We start from the raw sequence: 23,724 nt of genomic DNA, 5'->3' as shown, positions 1-23,724 counted from the left end.
GATCCAGAGGAGGCATGGGAGAAGGTCATGTGGTCAGATGAGACCAGAATAGAGCTTTTTGGAATCAACTCCACTTACCATGTTTAGAGGATGAGAACAACCCCAAGAAAACCATCGCAACTGTGAAGCATGGGGGTGGAAACATCATACTCTGGGGGTGCTCTTCTGCAAAGGGGACAGGACGACTGCACCGTATTGAAGGGAGGATGGATGGGGTCATGTATTGCGAGATTTTGGCAAACAACCTCCTTCCCTCAGTAAGAGCATTGAAGATGGGTCGTGGCTGGGTCTTCCAGCATGACAATAACTCCAAACACACAGTCAGGGCAACTAAGGAGGGGCTCCGTAAGAAGCATTTCAAGGTCCTGGAGTGGCCTGGCCAGTCTCCAGATCTGAACTCAATAGAAAATCTTTGGAGGGAGCTGAAACTCTAAACCTGAAAGATCTAGAGAAGATCTGTATGGAGGAGTGGAGCAAAATCCCTGCTGCAGTGTGTGAAAACCTGGTGAAAAACTACAGGAAACGTTTGACCTCTGTAATTGCAAACAAAGGCTACTGTACCAAATATTAACAGTGATTTTCACAGGTGTTCAAATACTTATTTGCAGCAGTAACATACAAATAAATTATTTAAAAAAAATCATACATTGTGATTTCCGGATTTTTTTTATTTTTTTTTTTAGATTATGTCTCTCACAGTGGACATGCACCTAAGATGAAAATTTCAGACCCCTCCATGATTTCTAAGTGGAAGAACTTGCAAAATTGCAGGGTGTTCAAATACTTATTTTCCTCACTGTAAAAATCAAAATGACAGTTACTGTTACACCATATAAGAAACGTCACCACGATTAAGATTTTAATCAAAAGTCTAATTATTACTAACAAAATAGATCAATTTTGCAATTGGGGAATCAAACCTGGAACCTTCTGGTCACACACGTGATTGCTGGGGTGGAGGTCAGAACCACAAAGTCATGTTTTTTCCACTTTTCCTGTGCCTTCAACACAAATCAGCCATCACTTCTCAGGGGGAAGCTGGAAGGAGCAGGAGTAGACTGTCACCTGGCACCATGGACCATCGTCCGCCTCATTAGCAGACCACAGTGCGTGAGGCTTCACGACTGTGTGTCTGATGTGGTGGCATGCAGCATGGGGGGCCCACAGGGTATAGTACTCTCTCCCTTCCTCTTCACACTGTACACATCAGACTTCAGCTACAACATGGACAGTTGTCATCTTCAGAGGTTTTTGGATGACACAGGCATCGTTGGACGTGTGTCTGAGGGGAACGTTCTGGAGTACAGGGATGTCATCACCAACTATGTGGCCTAGTGTGAACGGAACCACCTGAGCATCAACATCAGCAAGACAAAGGAGGTGGTGATTGATGTCAGAAGGAAGGCTCCTCAGATTGTGCCTGTGAACATCCAGGGCTTGGACATAGAGGATGTGCAGAAGTACAAATACCTGGGTGTTCACCTTTACAACAAACTGGACTGGACACACAACACAGATGTTCTGTACAAGAAGGGCCAAAGTCGTCTTCACCTGCTGAGGAGACTGAGGCCCTTTGCCGTGTGCAGGACACTGCTGAAAACCTTTTATGACTCTGTGGTGGCATTAGCCATACTTTAAGCTGTGGTCTGCAGGGGCTGTGGATGTTCTGAGAGGGACAGGAAGAGACTCAATGGATTAGTCAGAAGGGCTGGCTCTGTCCTGGAATGTACTCTGGACCCCATAGAGGTGGTGGGTGAGAGGAGGTGGTTCACTAAACTGACATCAGTTATGGACAATCCCTCTCACCCCTTACATGAGACTGTGGGAGCCAATAAGCAGCTCCTTCAGTTATAGATTCCTGCACCCTCAGTGCAAAACAGAGCGCCTCTGCAGGTCATTTATTCCAACTACAGTGAGACTGTATAATACCTCAAAATGTTTTTAGTACCATAACCACCTGCTGTTTTTACACTATTAACTACAACTACTCCCGCCTTTTGTGCTTTATTGGATGCACATCTGTGCAATAATTTTACCATATCTATGCATACTTATACTCAAATTATTTCTCCACGTAATCTGCTCACATCAGTATTTATGCACCCACCAGCAAACATACTTTAGTCAACTTTCTTTAATGTCAATATTTTCTTTTTTCTTTACTGCTGTACAACTCTTGCTGCTGCAACAAGTGATTTTCCCTGTTGAGGGATCAATAAAGTTTATCTCATCTTAGACTGTGTATACTGTGTATACGGTCAGAACCATATTCAAAGGGTGGCTATTTTAATCTGAATGGTTATGAAACATGCAGTGGTGTCAAAAGTACACACATTTGTTACTTAAGTAGAAGTATAGATACTGCAGTTTAAAAACACTCTGGTAAAAGTTGAAGTATCAACTTGACCTCTTTACTCAAGTAAAAGTGAAAAAGTATGTGCTCCAAAACCTACTTAAAGTATAAAAGTATAAAGTAACCTTTAAAAAAAAAAAAAAAGGTAGATGCCACTATATGAATTGAAAGCTTAATTTAAAATCTGATTCGTTCTACATGTGGCCCAAAACCCCAAACCCAAAATTACCCCCAACACCACCTGCACGAAAATGTTTCAATTCTAGAAGCTCTGAAATGCAATCTGGGACTATTCCAGACAATAAACTGCAGTGAGTGCAGCATCCATTTAGTGAAGGAAAAAAAAAACAACTTTCCTTATTCAGATTCATTCCAGTAGTATTCTGCTCTTACTAGGATGCAGCAGTTTTCTAGTTTGGCAGAAAGTTCTGGAGGAAATTACTGAAGAAATTAACACATTGAAAATATGGTTTGACCGAAACAAACTGTCATTAAACTTAAATAAAACGGATGAAATGGAGGTGGAAGAGTCACTAGGTGTTCACAGGAAACATTTATTTATTTCTGTATGTATGTTCATTGTTAGTTGCTTTTATATTTTATTTTCTGTTGTGTTTCTATTCAGGTTCTTTTTGTCTCTTTTTCTGAAATTGTATGTAATAATCATTAGATTATTAATATATAAACAAAAATAAATTTAAGAAATATTCCAATTTGAAAACAAATGCACCCGAACGTGAAGGCAGCTGGAACTGTTTCATGCTAACTTTTAACATTGAAAATGCCATAGACATGCTAACGCGTTAGCGTCGCTCCCATTTTTAAGTTATAAAATACATCTATCAACTGTTTCAGAAGACCATAACAGGTCATTGTAACATAGAAAAGGTAAATAATACTCACAGAAGTATGCTCTTTAGGGTTTTAGCGGGGGAAAATTAAGCGAAAGAAAGAAAGAATAAACGAAACAATAGGTCGAAGCATTGCTTCAATCTGCAAACCACTGCTTCGATCGGTTCAAAATCCATTCCTTTATCTTCATTGATCCATGTTTCTGATATAGCAAATATGTTAAATATTTTTTTAAATTGACTTCAATATTCTTTAATGTTGTTAAAGTTTGCATATAGACTTCTGCTGTTGAAATGGATTATTGATAATTTGTTATCCGTTTTAATGATCCGATTAAACTGTTCATCTGTATAATAGCAACAACTGTCATTAATATTTGAGAAGAAATTATTGTCCGGGTCTATATCGTGCTCCAAGTCCAGTACATTGTGGTCTGTGTATTTAAATGTTCTCAGTTCTACTTTTCCATGATCAGCAATCCTGTGAGTTATATCCTTCTTGTCTCCAGATGTAGATGATGTAGTAGATGAATAGGTTCCTCTGGTCTGTGTCATGGTGTTGTGATGTGTTTGTGTCCTCATACCTTATTGGTCGTATTTGTCCAGTTCCTCGATGTTTCTGATTACCATAACCTTCGCTTGTTCTGGTGTGTTGAATTTTTCCCTGCTTTTTTAAGAGACGAGCTTTCCTGGCGATGTCTGCGTTTCTTTTGGTCAGATGTTCATTGATGAATACGTTTGTTCCTTTAAGTTTCCGTCCCTGTTTTAACAATGCCATTTTATGTTTTCTGTTGACAAACCTCATTATAACTGCTCGCTTGTCTCCATCCTCTCTCCTGGGCAGGGGGTGGCACGCTTCAGTGTTATTACAGTCCATTTGAATACCTTTAGATTGCAGGAAGTCAGCCACCTGTTGTTCCACTGAGCTGGCCTCCTGCTCACTGGCCTCCCCTCCGCTGTCTTCTGACACCGCCCGTGCGTAGGATCGAGGTTTAATATGAATTCCTGTAATAATAACGTCGTTCATCCTTGTGTACTGTTCCAACTCCGCAACACGGTTCTCCAGGTACACCAGACGCCGGTCTTTCTTGGCATTCTGGATCCGGAGAGCCTTCACTTCTTCCACCAGCTCCATAATGGATTTCTGCTGCATTTTAACAACAGAGATTTCCTCAGACAAAAAGTCCAGGGACTTCTTGATATCATCTCCCTCCTCCGCCGTCAGTGCCTTCTTCGGACCCATGGTCAGATAAATCTGCGCTGGCACCTCGGTAAAGCCACGCCGGTGGAACTGCGCTGGCGCCTCGGGCTTCAGGTGGAGCCGCGCCGGTGGCAGCACAGTTCCACCGGCGCTGAAGCCAAGAGTAACGAGGCTGTTTGTTTTAAAAATGTAAGGAATAGAAAGTACAGATACTTGTGTGAAAATGTAATAAGTAGAAGTTGGAAGTAGGCAGAAAAATAAGTAATGGAGTAAAGTATAGATACCTAAAAAGCGTACTTAAGTACAGTAACGAAGTATTTGTACTTCGTTACTTGACACCTCTGGAAACATGTAGCATTGGAATAAAACAAGAACACATGCAAATATTTTTTTACATTTCTTCCATTTTTCCTTTTAATAACCAGATAACTTTACCTCTTCAAATCTTTGACCGTTCATGAATTACAGATATGCAGCACGGCACACATGGCCGAGTTTGCTTTGTCGTCTTTATCAGAAAATGTTTTGCAGTGCTGTGGAAATGACTGAAGTACTAAATGTAATGAGAAATGTGGGATTTGACTCTGACTCAGATTTTTCACACTTGCTGCTGTGTAGAAAAACACCCACTTGACACAATTATTTCTCCTCTTTTTTTGTCATGTAGCTCGTTCTCTGGGTTCGGTGGCCTTGAGGAAAGCTGAAAACATGGACGGTGGTGTCCACTTGAATGTGTTCACTGTGGATTTTAACGAGGAACTGGTGGCCCTGTATGGAGGCAGTCTGCGCAGTCAGACACACTTCCTGCACGAATGCATTAAGGCCATCCTGCGACTCTACAAGGTTAGATCTCTAAAGCCATCTGCTTGCCATACAGGTTTACTCTGTGAGACTGGTCCAGTGCCTACAGTGGCATCGCATTGGACCTGAGGTACTTGCAAAAAGCCAGGTTCTGCTTTTTCAGGCATTAGATAAAACATTTCAGTCAGTATGTCTTCCACTCATGTACTAATGTGTTGTGACAATACCACAGTAAGGGAACCTGTTAATTACAAAATGTTTTCTACACAGGAGTCCCTAAAAGAACATTAGTCAGAACATCTTCACCAAGGCTCAGACTGTGTCCACTCAAAATATTTAAAAGTTAGTTTAAAATTTTTAACAATTGTTTTAACATTTCCATGCTTCTGTATAATGTCACTGGTCAAAAACATTATTGCATAGACTTTGAGAACTGATTTAAGTTAATTTTGTGGTGCTGAATCCAAATCTGAGCTCAGATTTCCTCTGTCACATCATGGTTTTTTTTTTTTCCCAATCTGCTTGTTCCATATTGATGGATTAAACAAAAGTTGCTCATTCACTCATGAGTTTGACGCCACTAATCGCACAAAAGCAGCTTCAAAAGCATAGTTTTTAAACCAGGTTTGTGAAATGGGAACAGGAGCCATAACATTGTTTATGCCGCTGAAGAGGTTTGTGAGACTGCAGCCTTTGCATCAATGCTTGATACGAGATGTAGCCACAAAGTTAGAAAAATAACTGTTTCCAGACAAAGTAGTACAGTTAAGAAATGTTGCAATTTTTAAAGATGTTTGACTGTAACAGTATTAGTTTCTTAACAGGAATGTTTCTTATTGTGTGCAAAAACAACATCTTTTTTTGTTTTTCATATCTCAAAAATGTTATGTGATTGGTAAAAACTAACACCAGATTTGGATTTGGCACCCCCAAATTACCCCAAATCTGTTGGGAAAAACTCCATGCAATAAAAATTGTGTTGACCAGTGTATTCAAACGAGGTTCATGAAAATCAGCTGTCAACAATTTACAAAATAGTTATCACATTTTCCAGAGTCTAAGTTACACCTGTTAAATAAAAAAGACCTCTTTATGAGGAAAAACCCATATACAAGTCTCACTGGAGTATCACTTGCAACTTTTTTCAGTATTATCATCTGTTTAATCTGGGATTTTTGTGCATTGTTGAAGTGTACTTATTATTCGCAGTTATTCTTTACTGTAATTATTATTATTATGAATAACAAACTCATGATGTTTCAGTATGTAAGTTGCACCCGAGTATAAGTTGCACGTCCTCCCAAGCTAGTAAAGGAAGAAAAGGAAGAAAGGAAGGAAGAAAAAAAAAAAAACTTATACTCTGGACAATATGATACTTGGCTCTGCTCCTTTTTGCATATATTCCTCTTAATTTAATCTATTCTAGTTTGTATACAGCACAAATCATAACATGCATCGCCCCAATGGGCCACACAAGAACAAGAGCTAGAACTTACCCATGGTACTAAAATGAGCCAGCACATTGACAACAGTGGTAAAGAGAAAAACTCTTCACATTTTTGACTGCACAATTGAATCCCAAGCAGACCAAAATCAGCAGGGTGACCATCTGCTCTGGACATACTAACAAAATAGAACAAATGCACACAACACAACGATGCGAACATACAGTGACAGAAATGTTACGGCTAAGAAACTGTGCCCAGTGTTCACAGTGATTGCTGGTTAACGTGACAACCAGGAGGTGCAGGGTAGAGTCCGGGTTTCATCCTACCCCTGATGATGCATCTCCAACGTCTCCATAAAATGAACTTATATTCTGGAAACACAGTATAGAGGTCAGACGTTCTAATGTAGACTGCATACACCTCAGGGCAGTGTCATCCCAAACACACTTAGTGTACAATGGGTTTGTTCCCACCCCGTTTACATCAGTGCAGATGGTCATCTGTATTCCCAATAATCCCAAATTTTTCACTGAGATTTAAGAACGATTATTATTATTGTCATAATAGTAGTTTTTTGTTGGTTTTTAATCCTCCAAACCAGCCATCTAACCAATTGACACAGGTCAATAGAAATTGTATTCATGTAGCGTGTGAGTTACCTCTTTGCATCTCTGTGTCTTGTAGAGTAGTTTGATCAGTGAGATGAGTTGGGCTACCAATAGGTAGACTTTGGTTGATTCTCACTTATGCTACCTGTCTTTGTTTCTGGGCAAGACACTTCACTTGCATTGTTTCAGTCTGTCCAGCTGTGACTGGGGACATAACCTGTGTTGTTGCTCAACCCAATAAGTGATTTGTTCTTTTTGCTGTGTCTTGTTTTACCAGCACCTTGAGAGCCCACCTAAGAGTGTAGTGTTGGTGGGCCACTCCATGGGAGGAGTGGTGGCCCGGGCGCTGTTCACTTTGCCTCGCTTCAACACACATCTGGTCAGCCTCATCATCACACAGGCCTCCCCTCATCTGGCCCCTGTGCTGGCCCTGGATCCATACCTGCTGAGTAAGTGTCACCCGTTGCTGTAGCTCCAATCTGAGTGTAACACTTTGTGACATTCAGGTGTCTAATTACAAAGACTTTAGCAGCAGCTTCAACATTTTCCAACTGTAAATGCGTTTGCACGTTTTCAGTCCAGCCAAGCACAGTGATTAATATTTGATTTTTGGCCAGACCTGTTTGGGAATTAGATTTGGTCATGGAAAAGAGACCAGAGACTTGACTTGAAACTTGACTGGGTAACATGTCTTTCACTATAGATGCAAAATTACCAGGAATAAGAAAGACAACATCCAAGACGTCAACTGATAAGAGGTTTTCTGTGCCCAGCTGACATCAATCAATCAATCAATTTTTTTATATAGCGCCAAATCACAACAAACAGTTGCCCCAAGGCGCTTTATATTGCAAGGCAAGGCCATACAATAATTATGTAAAACCCCAACGGTCAAAACGACCCCCTGTGAGCAAGCACTTGGCTACAGTGGGAAGGAAAAACTCCCTTTTAACATGAAGAAACCTCCAGCAGAACCAGGCTCAGGGAGGGGCAGTCTTCTGCTGGGACTGGTTGGGGCTGAGGGAGAGAACCAGGAAAAAGACATGCTGTGGAGGGGAGCAGAGATCAATCACTAATGATTAAATGCAGAGTGGTGCATACAGAGCAAAAAGAGGCTTTTTAGGGAACTTTTAGGACAACCTGATAATAATGAATTACAATAGTCCAGCCTAGAGGAAATAAATGCATGAATTAGTTTTTCAGCATCACTCTGAGACAAGACCTTTCTGATTTTAGAGATATTGCGTAAATGCAAAAAAGCAGTCCTACATACTTGTTTAATATGCGCTTTGAATGACATATCCTGATCAAAAATGACTCCAAGATTTCTCACAGTATTACTAGAGGTCAGGGTAATGCCATCCAGAGTAAGGATCTGGTTAGACACCATGTTTCTAAGATTTGTGGGGCCAAGTACAATAACTTCAGTTTTATCTGAGTTTAAAAGCAGGAAATTAGAGGTCATCCATGTCTTTATGTCTGTAAGACAATCCTGCAGTTTAGCTAATTGGTGTGTGTCCTCTGGCTTCATGGATAGATAAAGCTGGGTATCATCTGCGTAACAATGAAAATTTAAGCAATACCGTCTAATAATACTGCCTAAGGGAAGCATGTATAAAGTGAATAAAATTGGTCCTAGCACAGAACCTTGTGGAACTCCATAATTAACTTTAGTCTGTGAAGAAGATTCCCCATTTACATGAACAAATTGTAATCTATTAGACAAATATGATTCAAACCACCGCAGCGCAGTGCCTTTAATACCTATGGCATGCTCTAATCTCTGTAATAAAATTTTATGGTCAACAGTATCAAAAGCAGCACTGAGGTCTAACAGAACAAGCACAGAGATGAGTCCACTGTCCGAGGCCATAAGAAGATCATTTGTAACCTTCACTAATGCTGTTTCTGTACTATGATGAATTCTAAAACCTGACTGAAACTCTTCAAATAGACCATTCCTCTGCAGATGATCAGTTAGCTGTTTTACAACTACCCTTTCAAGAATTTTTGAGAGAAAAGGAAGGTTGGAGATTGGCCTATAATTAGCTAAGATAGCTGGGTCAAGTGATGGCTTTTTAAGTAATGGTTTAATTACTGCCACCTTAAAAGCCTGTGGTACATAGCCAACTAACAAAGATAGATTGATCATATTTAAGATCGAAGCATTAAATAATGGTAGGGCTTCCTTGAGCAGCCTGGTAGGAATGGGGTCTAATAAACATGTTGATGGTTTGGATGAAGTAACTAATGAAAATAACTCAGACAGAACAATCGGAGAGAAAGAGTCTAACCAAATACCGGCATCACTGAAAGCAGCCAAAGATAACGATACGTCTTTGGGATGGTTATGAGTAATTTTTTCTCTAATAGTTAAAATTTTGTTAGCAGAGAAAGTCATGAAGTCATTACTAGTTAAAGTTAATGGAATACTCAGCTCAGTAGAGCTCTGACTCTTTGTCAGCCTGGCTACAGTGCTGAAAAGAAACCTGGGGTTGTTCTTATTTTCTTCAATTAGTGATGAGTAGAAAGATGTCCTAGCTTTACGGAGGGCTTTTTTATAGAGCAACAGACTCTTTTTCCAGGCTAAGTGAAGATCTTCTAAATTAGTGAGACGCCATTTCCTCTCCAACTTACGGGTTATCTGCTTTAAGCTACGAGTTTGTGAGTTATACCACGGAGTCAGGCACTTCTGATTTAAAGCTCTCTTTTTTTAGAGGAGCTACAGCATCCAAAGTTGTCTTCAATGAGGATGTAAAACTATTGACGAGATACTCTATCTCACTTACAGAGTTTAGGTAGCTACTCTGCACTGTGTTGGTATATGGCATTAGAGAACATAAAGAAGGAATCATATCCTTAAACCTAGTTACAGCGCTTTCTGAAAGACTTCTAGTGTAATGAAACTTATTCCCCACTGCTGGGTAGTCCATCAGAGTAAATGTAAATGTTATTAAGAAATGATCAGACAGAAGGGAGTTTTCAGGGAATACTGTTAAGTCTTCTATTTCCATACCATAAGTCAGAACAAGATCTAAGATATGATTAAAGTGGTGGGTGGACTCATTTACTTTTGAGCAAAGCCAATAGAGTCTAATAATAGATTAAATGCAGTGTTGAGGCTGTCATTCTCAGCATCTGTGTGGATGTTAAAATCGCCACTATAATTATCTTATCTGAGCTAAGCACTAAGTCAGACAAAAGGTCTGAAAATTCACAGAGAAACTCACAGTAACGACCAGGTGGATGATAGATAATAACAAATAAAACTGTTTTTTGGGACTTCCAATTTGGATGGACAAGACTAAGAGTCAAGCTTTCAAATGAATTAAAGCTCTGTCTGGGTTTTTGATTAATTAATAAGCTGGAATGGAAGATTGCTGACAATCCTCCGCCCCGGCCCGTGCTACGAGCATTCTGACAGTTAGTGTGACTCAGGGGTGTTGACTCATTTAAACTAACATATTCATCCTGCTGTAACCAGGTTTCTGTAAGGCAGAATAAATCAATATGTTGATCAATTATTATATCATTTACCAACAGGGACTTAGAAGAGAGAGACCTAATGTTTAATAGACCACATTTAACTGTTTTAGTCTGTGGTGCAGTTGAAGGTGCTATATTATTTTTTCTTTTTGAATTTTTATGCTTAAATAGATTTTTGCTGGTTATTGGTGGTCTGGGAGCAGGCACCGTCTCTACGGGGATGGGGTAATGAGGGGATGGCAGGGGGAGAGAAGCTGCAGAGAGCTGTGTAAGACTACAACTCTGCTTCCTGGTCCCAACCCTGGATAGTCACGGTTTGGAGGATTTAAGAAAATTGGCCAGATTTCTAGAAATGAGAGCTGCTCCATCCAAAGTGGGATGGATGCCGTCTCTCCTAACAAGACCAGGTTTTCCCCAGAAGCTTTGCCAATTATCTATGAAGCCCACCTCATTTTTTGGACACCACTCAGACAGCCAGCAATTCAAGGAGAACATGCGGCTAAACATGTCACTCCCGGTCCGATTGGGGAGGGGCCCAGAGAAAACTACAGAGTCCGACATTGTTTTTGCAAAGTTACACACCGATTTAATGTTAATTTTAGTGACCTCCGATTGGCGTAACCGGGTGTCATTACTGCCGACGTGAATTACAATCTTACCAAATTTACGCTTAGCCTTAGCCAGCAGTTTCAAATTTCCTTCAATGTCGCCTGCTCTGGCCCCCGGAAGACAATTGACTATGGTTGCTGGTGTCGCTAACTTCACATTTCGCAAAACAGAGTCGCCAATAACCAGAGTTTGATCCTCGGCGGGTGTGTCGTTGAGTGGGGAAAAACGGTTAGAGATGTGAACGGGTTGGCGGTGTACACGGGGCTTCTGTTTAGGGCTACGCTTCCTCCTCACAGTCACCCAGTCAGCCTGCTTTCCCGGCTGCTCGGGATCTGCCAGGGGGTAACTAACGGCGGCTAAGCTACCTTGGTCCGCACCGACTACAGGGGCCTGGCTAGCTGTAGAATTTTCCACTGTGCGGAGCCGAGTCTCCAATTTGCCCAGCCTGGCCTCCAAAGCTACGAATAAGCTACACTTATTACAAGTACCATTACTGCTAAAGGAGGCCGAGGAATAACTAAACATTTCACACCCAGAGCAGAAAAGTGCGGGAGAGACAGGAGAAGCCGCCATGCTAAATCGGCTAAGAGCTAGTAGCTACGCTAAGCTAGCGGATTCCTAAAAACACGCAAAGTGAATAATGTGTAAATAATTTAGAGGTGATTCAGCAGAAGGAGTGCTTTAGTTAAGGCACGTAAAGATTACACTGGGAAACAAATCGTAATCTAGATAACTAGATCAATCTAACTGCGCAGATTAAACAGCTAACAGATACAGAAAAACACAGCTGTGCTCCGGAACAGGAAGTGATACAATACCGCAGTGAGAGCCAACCACCAGTAGAGGTCAATAGGCTTTTACATGAGAAGCTTCCACAAAGGATTGTGTCACATGAGCTTAGTATTCCATCAAGATTATCTTAAAATGATTCTTTCCCGTGTGTAGTTAGATGTGCTTACCCTCATTAATCACTTCCCCTATGCCACCTCCCCTAAATGTCACCTTATGGGAGGTCACCACGGGAGGAGTGGTGGCTGGGGTGCTTTTCAAGGCACCGTCATCCAGATGTCGCCAACCAAACGGTCCCCCCTAAAAATCAGTCCACCCTGACTTCACCTTGCTGACTGTGCTGACAAACTTTCCAGTCTGGGATCCGGCTGATCTTGGTTGAAGGACTAAGCCAAATTTATCTATTAGGCGTCTGCACTGAATTCAGCAGGTAGTGGAGATGTATGAGGTCTGTTAGAAAAGTATCCGACCTTTTTATTTTTTTCAAAAACCATATGGATTTGAATCACGTGTGATTGCATCAGCCAAGCTTGAACCTTCGTGTGCATGCGTGAGTTTTTTCACGCCTGTCGGTTGCGTCATTCGCCTGTGAGCAGGCTTTGTGTGAGCAGTGGTCCACCCCTCTCGTCTATTTTTTATTGCGAATAAATGTCTGAACGATTTGGAGCTTTGCTGCATCAGATTTTTCCAGAAACTGTGAGAGACCTCCAGGTGGACACCATTTGGAAAATTCAGATGGCTTTCAGGGACGATTTTATGGGGATTCACAGATTAAGGAGTGATCCAGACGGTTTAAAGACCGCCCACAGCGTCTGAGAGCGCGGCCCACTCCGAGCGCCGATCGACAGGCTGACACCCCGCTAAAACAACCAGATCATTTCCAACGTGAAGGCTTTGTTAATCCGGGACGTCGTCTGACTTCCACAGAAATTGCAGAAGACGTGGACATCAGCACTTTTTCGGCACATTCTACTGTTACAGAAGTTTTTGTCATGGAAAGAGAAGCGGAGGGATGCGCCATGGAGCCGCTCGTGGCGCGGACAAAAGCACCTCTGTGTTGGTCTCACAGGACGGCTTTCAGACGGCTTTTGGTGGCTTTTCAGTCGTGTGACTATCCAAGAAATTGTGAATGAGCTGGACATGCCAGGACATGTCCTGTGAGGCTTCATCACGGCGTTGCTTTGTGCCATGCGGCTCCACCGCGATGCGCGGAACTCCTCCGCATGTCTGTCTCAATGTGCCGAAAAAGTGCTGGTGTCCACGTCTTCTGCAATTTCTGTGGAAGTCAGACGACGTCCCGGATCAACAAAGCCTTCACTTTGGAAATGATCTGGTTGTTTCAGCCTGTCGATCGGCACTCGGAGCGCACCGCGCTCTCAGCCACAGTGGGCGGTCTTTAAACCGTCTGGATCACTCCTTAATCTGTGTAATCCCCATAAAATCGTACCTGAAAGTCATCTGAATTTTCCGAACGGTGTCCACCTGGAGGTCTCTCACAGTTTCTGGAAAAAATTGATGCAGCAAAGCTCCAAATCGTTCAGACATTTATTTGCAATAAAAATCCGACGAGAGGGCTGGACCAGTGCTCACACAAAGCCTGCTCACAGGAATGACGCAACCGACAGGCGTGAAAAAACTCACACATGCGCACAAAGGTTCAAGCTTGGCTGATGCAATCACACGTGATTCAAATCCATATGATTTTTGAAAAAAATGAAAAGGTCGGATACTTTTCTAACAGACCTCATATGTTTTAAAGACTTGAGACTTGTACGGAAAGTTTATATGTATTGAAGGTGCTTGATGATGAGAAGTGAACTTTTTGCATGATGAAAATCCAACCAGTCATCTGTTTGACATCTTCGGTGTAATGTTGGTGCTGGTCGCGTTGACTCTTGACTCGTTTCTTGTTTTTGTTTTCTGAAGGTTTCTACTTCTCAGTGAGACATCATTGGGTGAATTACGCCGACAACCTCAGGAACGTCACCGTCCTCTCTGTTGGGGGTGGTTACCGTGACTACCAGGTCCGCTCGGGTCTGATATCCTTACCTTGTGCTCCAGGAGATCCAAACAAGTTGTCACTCGTGGTAAGACTGTGCTTGGACGTTGGTTAAGTGGTCCGTGACAGCATCGTGATCACAGATTGACAGAAAACAACAAACAGTTGTCAGTGCAGCTACAAGGTGTTTGTTCCTCCTTTAAGTTATCACATGTTTTCTGTGTCCTTTTTTTCTAAGGTGACTGCAGTTCCCAGGACGTGGGTGTCCACAGACCATCTGTCCATTGTTTGGTAAAAATAAATCAATTTGATCTCTTTTGAAGTTGATTTTTTTTTTTTTTTTATCTGCAACTGTAAGTGTGTGTGTGTGTGTGTGTGTGTGTGTGTGTGTGTGTGTGTGTGTGTGTGTGTGTGTGTGTGTGTGTGTGTGTGTTCCAGGTGCAAAGAACTTGTTCTTGCTACAGTCCGAGCGTTTTTTGACCTCATTGATCCTGAAACCAAACAGGTCAGAATGACCAACGTTTATGAATATTCCTGAGAATGATTCCCTGTGTTAATAATGTAACACGTAGAAACATGCAGGGTGTGTGTGTGTGTGTGTGTGTGTGTGTGTGTGTGTGTGTGTGTGTGTGTGTGTGTGTGTGTGTGTGTGTGTGTGTGTGTGTGTGTGTGTGTGTGTTGAAGTTAATCGCTAATCAACCTCGCTGCTCTGCAAACTGCTCTATGTGTTCCTGTGATGTAGTTCTCTGAAAATCCAGAGAAGAGAATTGCTGTTTTCAATCATCATTTCATCAGACACCCTGTCAGGATGATGGGAGACACTCACCTGGTCTCCATCTTAGGTTAGTGGGAAACTTATGACCATGCCATACAAACAAATCACCACCCTGTCCTTCTCTCTCTCCTGAGTTTTCTGTCTTGATTGGAGGCATTCTGGCTTCTAGAAATAGTGTTCCAGAAAATAATTGGAGTTGATACCATCGCCACAAAGCAAAGGCAATGTATTCCTCAGGATGCCAGTTACTTATGCTGCCTTCACATGTTGATGGCAGAAAAACAGTGATTATGGTCGGTGCAGCAGACTAGCTGTCCTCTGCAGCAGCAGACGTGTAGCTCGGTCGTTATGTAGCGTGAATGAAATGGGCAATAATTCAAAGGTACAACAGAGTTTTCACATTTTTAGCTTAAAGCTGTTCAGCCTTTCAATTTTCACAAAACTGACAATTTTGTTTCTTCCGAAATCCAAGCATTATAATGTAGGCTTATTTTTTGTTTTTGTTACATTTTGAAAAATTACAGTTCATTTATTGAAGAGAACGTGTTTATCTGAGCAGAATTTCATAGCAAATAGTCATTTCCTTGTAACGCCATCGCGCAGTTGAACTGCCGGAGAAAGTGTGCGTGCCTGCATGAGGTTTTGAAATGACCTTTGACCTGACCCACTTGCATGATGCACACACCCTGGGTGTGCACGCTAACATTTGTAAGCTGTCTTGTGAATCACTTCAGAGGTGTTACCTGGTTACAAAAGCGGCGGTTTAAATTTAGAAGTGTTTGTTTTGCTGTTTTACAAATTATTGGAATAACATATTAGACTTATAGAAAAAAGCTATTTCAGTGCATTTTCTGCCATCTTGGTTTATTTTGTTTGCATGTGCAGCACGCTGCCTTTCTTTACTCTGATTGGCAGTCATCGTCTGATTCTGAGCATCTTTGCACAACTCGGGGGAAACCCCCACATGATCTATGACCTCACTACTAAATGTAGGTCATGGCGTGTGAGCATATGATTTTCTCCCCTTCAGGTGTCAGAATGCTGCATTGTTTCTAGACGGTGCAAGTTTTGATCACATTGGCAATATCATATTATGAATCCTTATTTAAAGGCTAAGGAATAAAATTATAGTGGTGGCAAAGAAAATTGTTTTTATGACTTAAAGCTTAAAAAAAACCCAAATGCCATACACCTTTAATGTCTCACTGTAGCATCACACCTCGTATTTCTCTCTACGCGATATAAAACCAGGTTAAATGGTTCATTTCTTGCAGCCTGTCTTTTCTCAGTGTTAATGGTGAAACAACATCTGGCTTGTCCTGGTCACTACTGCATTTAAACTTTAAAATTGTTCACTTTTAGTGCATGGATACTGCTCTCACAGTGTGTGGCAGCGGAATTTCATCTCATTGAAAACAATGTGGAGCATCGGGTTGCTGTCTGTGGCTTACAGCCAACATGTGACTGCAGCATTAGTGTTATTTATTGTAAAAGGGCTTAATTACTATACATGTTGTATCTAAATCAGACGTGCAGGATGGAGTTCATAGTAAGTGATTGATTTATTTGTTTATAATGTCATATTTGTGCACTAGATTTTCCTGAAGTACAGAGTGAAACCAACACCCTGCGTTTCAGTTACACCACACCCAAGGTACAGTCCCTCAACACCACATCATAACAGCTTAGGGCTCTTGTGGTTTCATTTTTTGAAAAGAAAAAAAAAAAAAAAACATGACATTCTATCTATATTTTCTGCACTCTAGTTATTCCCAGGATTTGGAAAATCCTGGGCATGTACTGTGTAATACTTTATGCAGTAGATAGATAGATGAGTATTCTCTTTGGTGATTAAAACAACAGCTCAAAAACAAAAAAAGGCTTTTATTTTGTACATGTCTCGCAATATTAAATGGGGAAAATGAACTAATTAAAAATTATGCACCAGATTGGGCCACTCCTACCTGATTGGTTAAGGTGTGTACATGCCTGATAGTCTCAATGATCCAAAAAGATTTTGGAAAACTGTAAATTCTCTAACCGCTGGAAATGACTCACAGGCTCTTCCAAATTATATTGTTCACAACTCAAGAAATATTTATGATAAGGCTGAAATGTTAAATTGTTTCAACAAACATTTTATTTCCTCTATACCCTCTCTAAATTCAACCAGTCCAGTGACTGTGTCTGAATTATCCACTGACACATCAGCCTTTAGTTTCCAGCCATTTACCTTGGGCCAAGTCCACACAGCATTAAAATTGTTAGATGCTCGAAAACCTCAAGGACCTGATTTAATTGATCCCTACTTTCTGAAAATTGCTGCTGATTTTATAGCACAACCCCTGACTTATATTTTTAATTTGAGTGTGAGCACTATGCAAATTCCCAAAATATGGAAATCAGCTTTTGTCACACCATTAATCAAAGGTGGTGACCCTACAATCTTAAATAACTATAGGCCAATTTCAAAACTTTGTATTTTATCTAAAATTTTGGAATCTTTAATAAATGACCAGTTGAAAGAATTCTTGTATTACAATAATATATTGTGCAATTTTCAGTCAGGTTTCAGAAAAGCTCATAGTTCCATTACAGCAACACTGAAAGTGATCAATGATATCTCAATGGCTCTTGACAATAAGCAACATAGTGCTGCGCTTTTTATTGATTTGTCAAAAGCTTTTGACTCTGTGAACCATATTTTACTTAAAGAGAGGTTGACCTACATTGGACTATCTAAAGAGGCGGTTGGGTGGATTTGTAATTATCTTACTGACCGATCCCAATGTATTAAATCTGATCAGATTTGTTCTAATATTCTTCCATTAACGAAAGGAGTGCCCCAGGGCTCTGTTTTGGGGCCACTCCTATTCACTATTTATGTGAACAACATTGGCCAGGATCTCATGGACACAAAATATCATTTTTATGCTGATGACATGGTCATCTATAGTTTTGCAAAAACTCTAAATGCTAGTGTCTCTATATTACAAAACGCTTTCAACATAGTTCAGGAAAAGTTTCTAAAGCTAGACCTCTCTTTAAATGCTAATAAGAGCAAATTGATGCTGTTCTCAAAAACAAAAAACAGTCTGCTGACGAGCCCTTCAATTGTCACTCTTCAAGGGGCAGAGATCGAAAGGGTCAAATCATTTAAATATCTAGGAATCTTAATTGATGACAACCTTAACTTTAAAGGACACGTTGAACAACTAATTGGTAAACTGAGACTGAAAATTAGTTTCTATTTCAGAAACAGGCTATGCTTTTCTTTTAATGCAAAAAAGAAACTCGTAGCTGCAACATTTTTACCAATTTTGGATTATGGTGACCTCATTTATATGAATGCCCCAACTCAAGTATTGAAACTATTAGACTCAGTCTACCATGCCTCTCTGAGGTTCATCACAAACTGTAAGTGTCGCACACACCACTGCGAACTTTACATACGTGTGGGCTGGCCAGCCTTGGATTCTCGTAGACTGACTCACTGGGGTATGTTTATTTATAAGGGTATTCTCCATCTGCTCCCCTCATATCTCTCTGAATATATTCAACCAAAAGTGGCTGGACTGTATTCCTTACGCTCTCAAGAATCACTGCTCCTGTCTGTACCAAGTGTCCGCACAGAAATTGGGAAGGTGGCATTTCAGTTTTCTGCCCCCACAACATGGAACAATCTTCAGAAAGACTGGAAACTAAAGGAACTGGTTCCAGTTGGCAATTTTAAACTTGTGCTCAAAGGCTTGGAAATGAAATCCATGATTTGTAAATGCTTTTAAATAGCTGTATTATTGTATGAAATGTCTTTTATGTTTTGAAATTGTTGTAATTTGTGCCACTGTCTTGGCCAGGACTCCCTTGAAAAAGAGATTAATAATCTCAATGGGACTTTCGTGGTTAAATAAAGGTTAAATAAAAAAAAATAAAATGCTGCAGAATGTAGTTTGCAGCGGCCCTGGTTGGATTCTTGGGTAACCTTTGCTGAAAGTCTCAAGCCATCTTTGCGTCTTGCTCACTGTCCTGTAATAAAGGATGAGCAATGATATCTATGTGTCTATCTAGCTATCTATTGTTCTTTTGCAGTAGCAGGTGCTAAGTTGTGGAATGCATTACCTCCTGAACTGAGGTCCATTAATAGCTTGCCTCTGTTTAAAGCTAAGTTAAAAACATACTTGTTCAGGGCAGCTTTTTGCACATAATTGCTTTGACACTTTTTTGTCTATTTTTATTCTATTTTGGATGCTTTTATTGTGTTTTTCGTACTTTTCTTTTTATTTTATCTCTGGCTGGTGCTATTGGAAAGCACTTTGGTTCAGTGAAAACTGTTGTAAAGTGCTATAGAAATAAAACTTGATTGATTATCTTTCTATCTATCTATGTATCTTTCTATCTATCTATGTATCCGTCTATCTGTCTATGTATCTGTCTATCTGTCTATGTATCTGTCTATCTATCTATCTATCTGTCTATCTATCTATCTATCTATCTATCTATCTATCTATCTATCTATCTATCTATCTATCTATCTATCTATCTATCTGTCTATCTATCTATCTATCTATCTGTCTGTGTATCTATCTATGTATCTGTCTATCTGTCTATCTATCTATCTATCTATCTGTCTGTGTATCTATCTATGTATCTGTCTATCTGTCTATCTATCTATCTATCTGTGTATCTATCTATCTATCTGTCTGTGTATCTATCTATGTATCTGTCTATCTATCTATCTATCTGTGTATCTATCTATGTATCTGTCTATCTGTCTATCTATCTATCTATCTGTGTATCTATCTATCTGTCTGTGTATCTATCTATGTATCTGTCTATCTGTCTATCTATCTATCTATCTGTGTATCTATCTATCTATCTATCTGTCTGTGTATCTATCTATCTATCTATCTATCTGTCTGTGTATCTATCTATGTATCTGTCTATCTGTCTGTGTATCTATCTATCTATCTGTGTATCTATCTATCTATCTGTCTGTGTATCTATCTATGTATCTATCTATCTATCTGTGTATCTATCTATCTATCTGTCTGTGTATCTATCTATGTATCTGTCTATCTGTCTGTGTATCTATCTATCTATCTGTGTATCTATCTATCTATCTGTCTGTGTATCTATCTATGTATCTGTCTATCTGTCTGTGTATCTATCTATCTGTGTATCTATCTATCTATCTGTCTGTGTATCTATCTATGTATCTGTCTATCTGTCTGTGTATCTATCTATCTATGTATCTGTCTATCTGTCTGTCTATCTATCTGTCTATCTGTCTATGTATCTGTCTGTGTATCTATCTGTCTGTGTATGTATCTGTCTATCTGTCTGTGTATCTATCTATCTGTCTGTGTATGTATCTGTCTATCTGTCTGTGTATCTATCTATCTATCTGTGTATCTATCTATCTATCTGTCTGTGTATCTATCTATCTATCTGTGTATCTATCTATCTATCTGTCTGTGTATCTATCTATGTATCTGTCTATCTGTCTGTGTATCTATCTATCTATCTATCTGTCTATGTATCTGTCTATCTGTCTGTCTATCTATCTATCTATCTATCTGTCTATGTATCTGTCTGTGTATCTATCTGTCTGTGTATCTATCTATCTATCTGTCTATGTATCTGTCTGTGTATCTGTCTGTGTATCTATCTATCTATCTATCTATCTATCTATCTATCTATCTATCTATCTATCTATCTATCTATCTATCTATCTATCTATCTATCTGTCTATGTATCTGTCTATGTATCTATCTATCTGTCTATGTATCTGTCTATCTGTCTATGTATCTATCTATCTGTCTGTCTATCTGTCTATGTATCTGTCTATGTATCTATGTATCTGTCTATCTATCTGTCTATGTATCTGTCTATCTGTCTGTGTATCTATCTATCTATCTGTCTATGTATCTGTCTGTGTATCTATCTATCTATCTGTCTATGTATCTGTCTATGTATCTATCTATCTGTCTATGTATCTGTCTGTGTATCTGTCTGTGTATCTATCTATCTATCTATCTATCTATCTATCTATCTATCTATCTATCTATCTATCTATCTATCTATCTATCTATCTATCTATCTATCTATCTATCTATCTATCTATCTATCTGTCTATGTATCTGTCTATGTATCTATCTATCTGTCTATGTATCTGTCTATCTGTCTATGTATCTATCTATCTGTCTGTCTATCTGTCTATGTATCTGTCTATGTATCTATGTATCTGTCTATCTATCTGTCTATGTATCTGTCTATCTGTCTGTGTATCTATCTATCTATCTGTCTATGTATCTGTCTGTGTATCTATCTATCTATCTGTCTATGTATCTGTCTATGTATCTATCTATCTGTCTATGTATCTATCTATCTGTCTATCTATCTGTCTATGTATCTGTCTATCTATCTGTCTATGTATCTATCTATCTGTCTATCTATCTGTCTATCTGTCTATGTATCTGTCTATCTGTCTATCTATCTGTCTATGTATCTGTCTATGTATCTGTCTATGTATCTGTCTATCTATCTGTCTATCTATCTGTCTATGTATCTGTCTATCTGTCTATGTATCTGTCTATCTATCTGTCTATGTATCTGTCTATGTATCTGTCTATCTATCTGTCTATGTATCTGTCTATGTATCTGTCTGTGTATCTATCTGTCTATCTATGTATCTATGTCTGTCTGTCTCTCTCTCTCCTGCAGCTTCTGCTTGTAGCAAAGCATTTTAATGTTTACCTCAACTTGTGTGTGTGTAGAGAGAGAGAAAGAGAGACTTTCTATACAGAAATGTGCTAAATCACAGAAGTCGTCTTTTCTGATTGACAGTGGTTACATTCTAAAACTCACAAACACGGTCATACCTTTACACAGTCATACAGAAAGGGATTTTTGTGACTTTAGCCTGAGAAAAAAAGAGGAAAGGACATTGTTGAGCAGCTCAAACTAACACCATGACAAGTCCACACAACCCTGTGGGAAGGATTTTGTATGAATGTAGTCAAAGCAGTCGCTTCTTCCTTCTCTGTCTCTCAGCGTACTGTACATTATGTGTGCTTTTGAAGTGACATGAAGCTTTAAATGAGCTTGTTGGTCAGTTTCTTTTATTTCCAAAGCTTCGGTTTGTTGGCCACAAAGGTCACTGCTGTTCACTGGACTAATGATCCAAGGTGGTTTCTAATAACGACGGGACATTGATTTCCATAGAAAGGACTACTCAGTGTGCTCAATGTTGCTGTGTGTCGACAGGAAGGACAGGTCAAACACTTCAAGTTTGTTCTGTCAAGTCGCAGGAAAGTGTACAGCCATTTCTACTGTAGGAGCAGCAACCTGGTGAGTTGTTAAAAAGGGAAGAATTCCTCTGCTGGGACAAATCAGACCTATCCCCCTGTTTATCGACTGTTATTCTGCTCCTATGTGCACAGTATCCAGAAGTTTTTGCAGTGTGGTTGTGTCTGTCTGTCTGTCTGTTAAAATTGTATAAAACACTTGTCTGTAATTTACTAATTCTAATTTTATGTTGTTATTATATTATTGTATCTTCCAAAAACATTTGTTGACAGTCCCCAGTGGAGTAGACACTAGTCCAACCTGAACATCCTGGTCCAAGGACATTGGTATCATGGCCAGGAATTGAACCCAGGTCTCCATATTGGTAGCCCAACACATTGTGCTGTTGGGCTACCAATGTTCATATCAGCAAAATTTAGTTGTTGTCCTCGATAAAGTCCATCTACAGTCTCCAGTTCAGAACTGATAAAAATAGATTCTGCAATAAAATAAAAAGCTCTTCTGATTTCTTATTTTTGTCCACAGGAGATGACCAGCTGGGTGTACGGGTGCACGCAGAGGAATGGTTCCTCGTGGTAAGAACATGAGTGCTGTGGAAATCTTCTCTCATCTGTCAGACCCTGTTTGTCTTTTCAACATTAAATGATGAAAATCCCATTTTATACATTTGGCTTATAATTGAAAATGTTTTTATTATTATTATTATTATTATTAGCAAATGATGTATGGAACTGGTGAACTCGATTTATGTTTATATTTTTTATTTATTTGGCAGTGTGCATGCAGTGGATCTGTCCACAGCAACTGAGCTTCTGCCACCATACAAGGTGACCTTCTAAAAGGCCCATCCATTTCTGTTGTTTTTCTCCTTCAATTTATTGTTCAGAACTGTACTTTATACTTTTCAGGTCCTGATTCTGAGTCTGAGTGACTTGTCTGCAGTTACTCACCTGGTTGTCTCTGCCTCCAACACCAATGGCAAACAGGTAATCAAAACAAATGATTACTGACAAGTGTTCATGTTGTATTTGTTTTTCTTTTCTTTTTTGTGCTGGCAGGATGCTGGAGAATATTTCAAACCAGCGTCTTCATATTTTTTAAAAAGTCCATTTATGGGGGAGGGCAAGCCCAAACTAATGCATCTGCAGAAACAAGGGGTTAAAAGCAGCCTTTGTGAGGAACCTATTGAGATACCTTCTCACAGCTAATTCCCCCACTTTCCACTCAAATTCAAATGAAGCATCTGTTTGGCCAATGAACAGTAACAGCATGTTTACAAGGTGCTGCTGCTGATAAGGACCACAGCACAGGTCACGGGAAAATCTACTTTCAAACATGAGCGGAATAAAGGTTGTAATCCTGCATTATCGCTACCTTCTGCTGTGGATTGTGGATTGAACAGGAGCTCATTCTGATCAGGAGCAGCTTGTCACACGTAGATGGTGGCATCTTGTGGCTGGAAATGATTCAGCATTATATTTTTGAACCATAACTCA

The 23,724-nt window shown here is 39.9% G+C and overlaps 1 protein-coding gene across 1 annotated transcript in view; it reads left to right on the top strand.

Annotated features, from left to right (window-relative positions):
* The window catches only part of pgap1 (post-GPI attachment to proteins inositol deacylase 1), a 38,981-nt gene that overhangs the window by 6,629 nt on the left and 8,628 nt on the right, over positions 1 to 23,724 (top strand). Inside the window, exons 3-13 of the mRNA XM_034186851.1 lie at positions 5,073 to 5,248; positions 7,540 to 7,711; positions 14,073 to 14,233; positions 14,384 to 14,436; positions 14,584 to 14,650; positions 14,888 to 14,987; positions 16,516 to 16,574; positions 22,187 to 22,270; positions 22,754 to 22,803; positions 23,004 to 23,055; positions 23,137 to 23,214. Of these exons, the coding sequence (XP_034042742.1) occupies positions 5,073 to 5,248; positions 7,540 to 7,711; positions 14,073 to 14,233; positions 14,384 to 14,436; positions 14,584 to 14,650; positions 14,888 to 14,987; positions 16,516 to 16,574; positions 22,187 to 22,270; positions 22,754 to 22,803; positions 23,004 to 23,055; positions 23,137 to 23,214 (1,052 nt within the window). The remainder of the gene's footprint in view (positions 1 to 5,072; positions 5,249 to 7,539; positions 7,712 to 14,072; positions 14,234 to 14,383; positions 14,437 to 14,583; positions 14,651 to 14,887; positions 14,988 to 16,515; positions 16,575 to 22,186; positions 22,271 to 22,753; positions 22,804 to 23,003; positions 23,056 to 23,136; positions 23,215 to 23,724) is intronic.

The sequence above is a fragment of the Thalassophryne amazonica genome, chromosome 14 (assembly GCF_902500255.1).
Source record: "Thalassophryne amazonica chromosome 14, fThaAma1.1, whole genome shotgun sequence".
Taxonomy (NCBI): domain Eukaryota; kingdom Metazoa; phylum Chordata; class Actinopteri; order Batrachoidiformes; family Batrachoididae; genus Thalassophryne; species Thalassophryne amazonica.
This window is presented reverse-complemented; position numbering and strand designations above follow the sequence as displayed.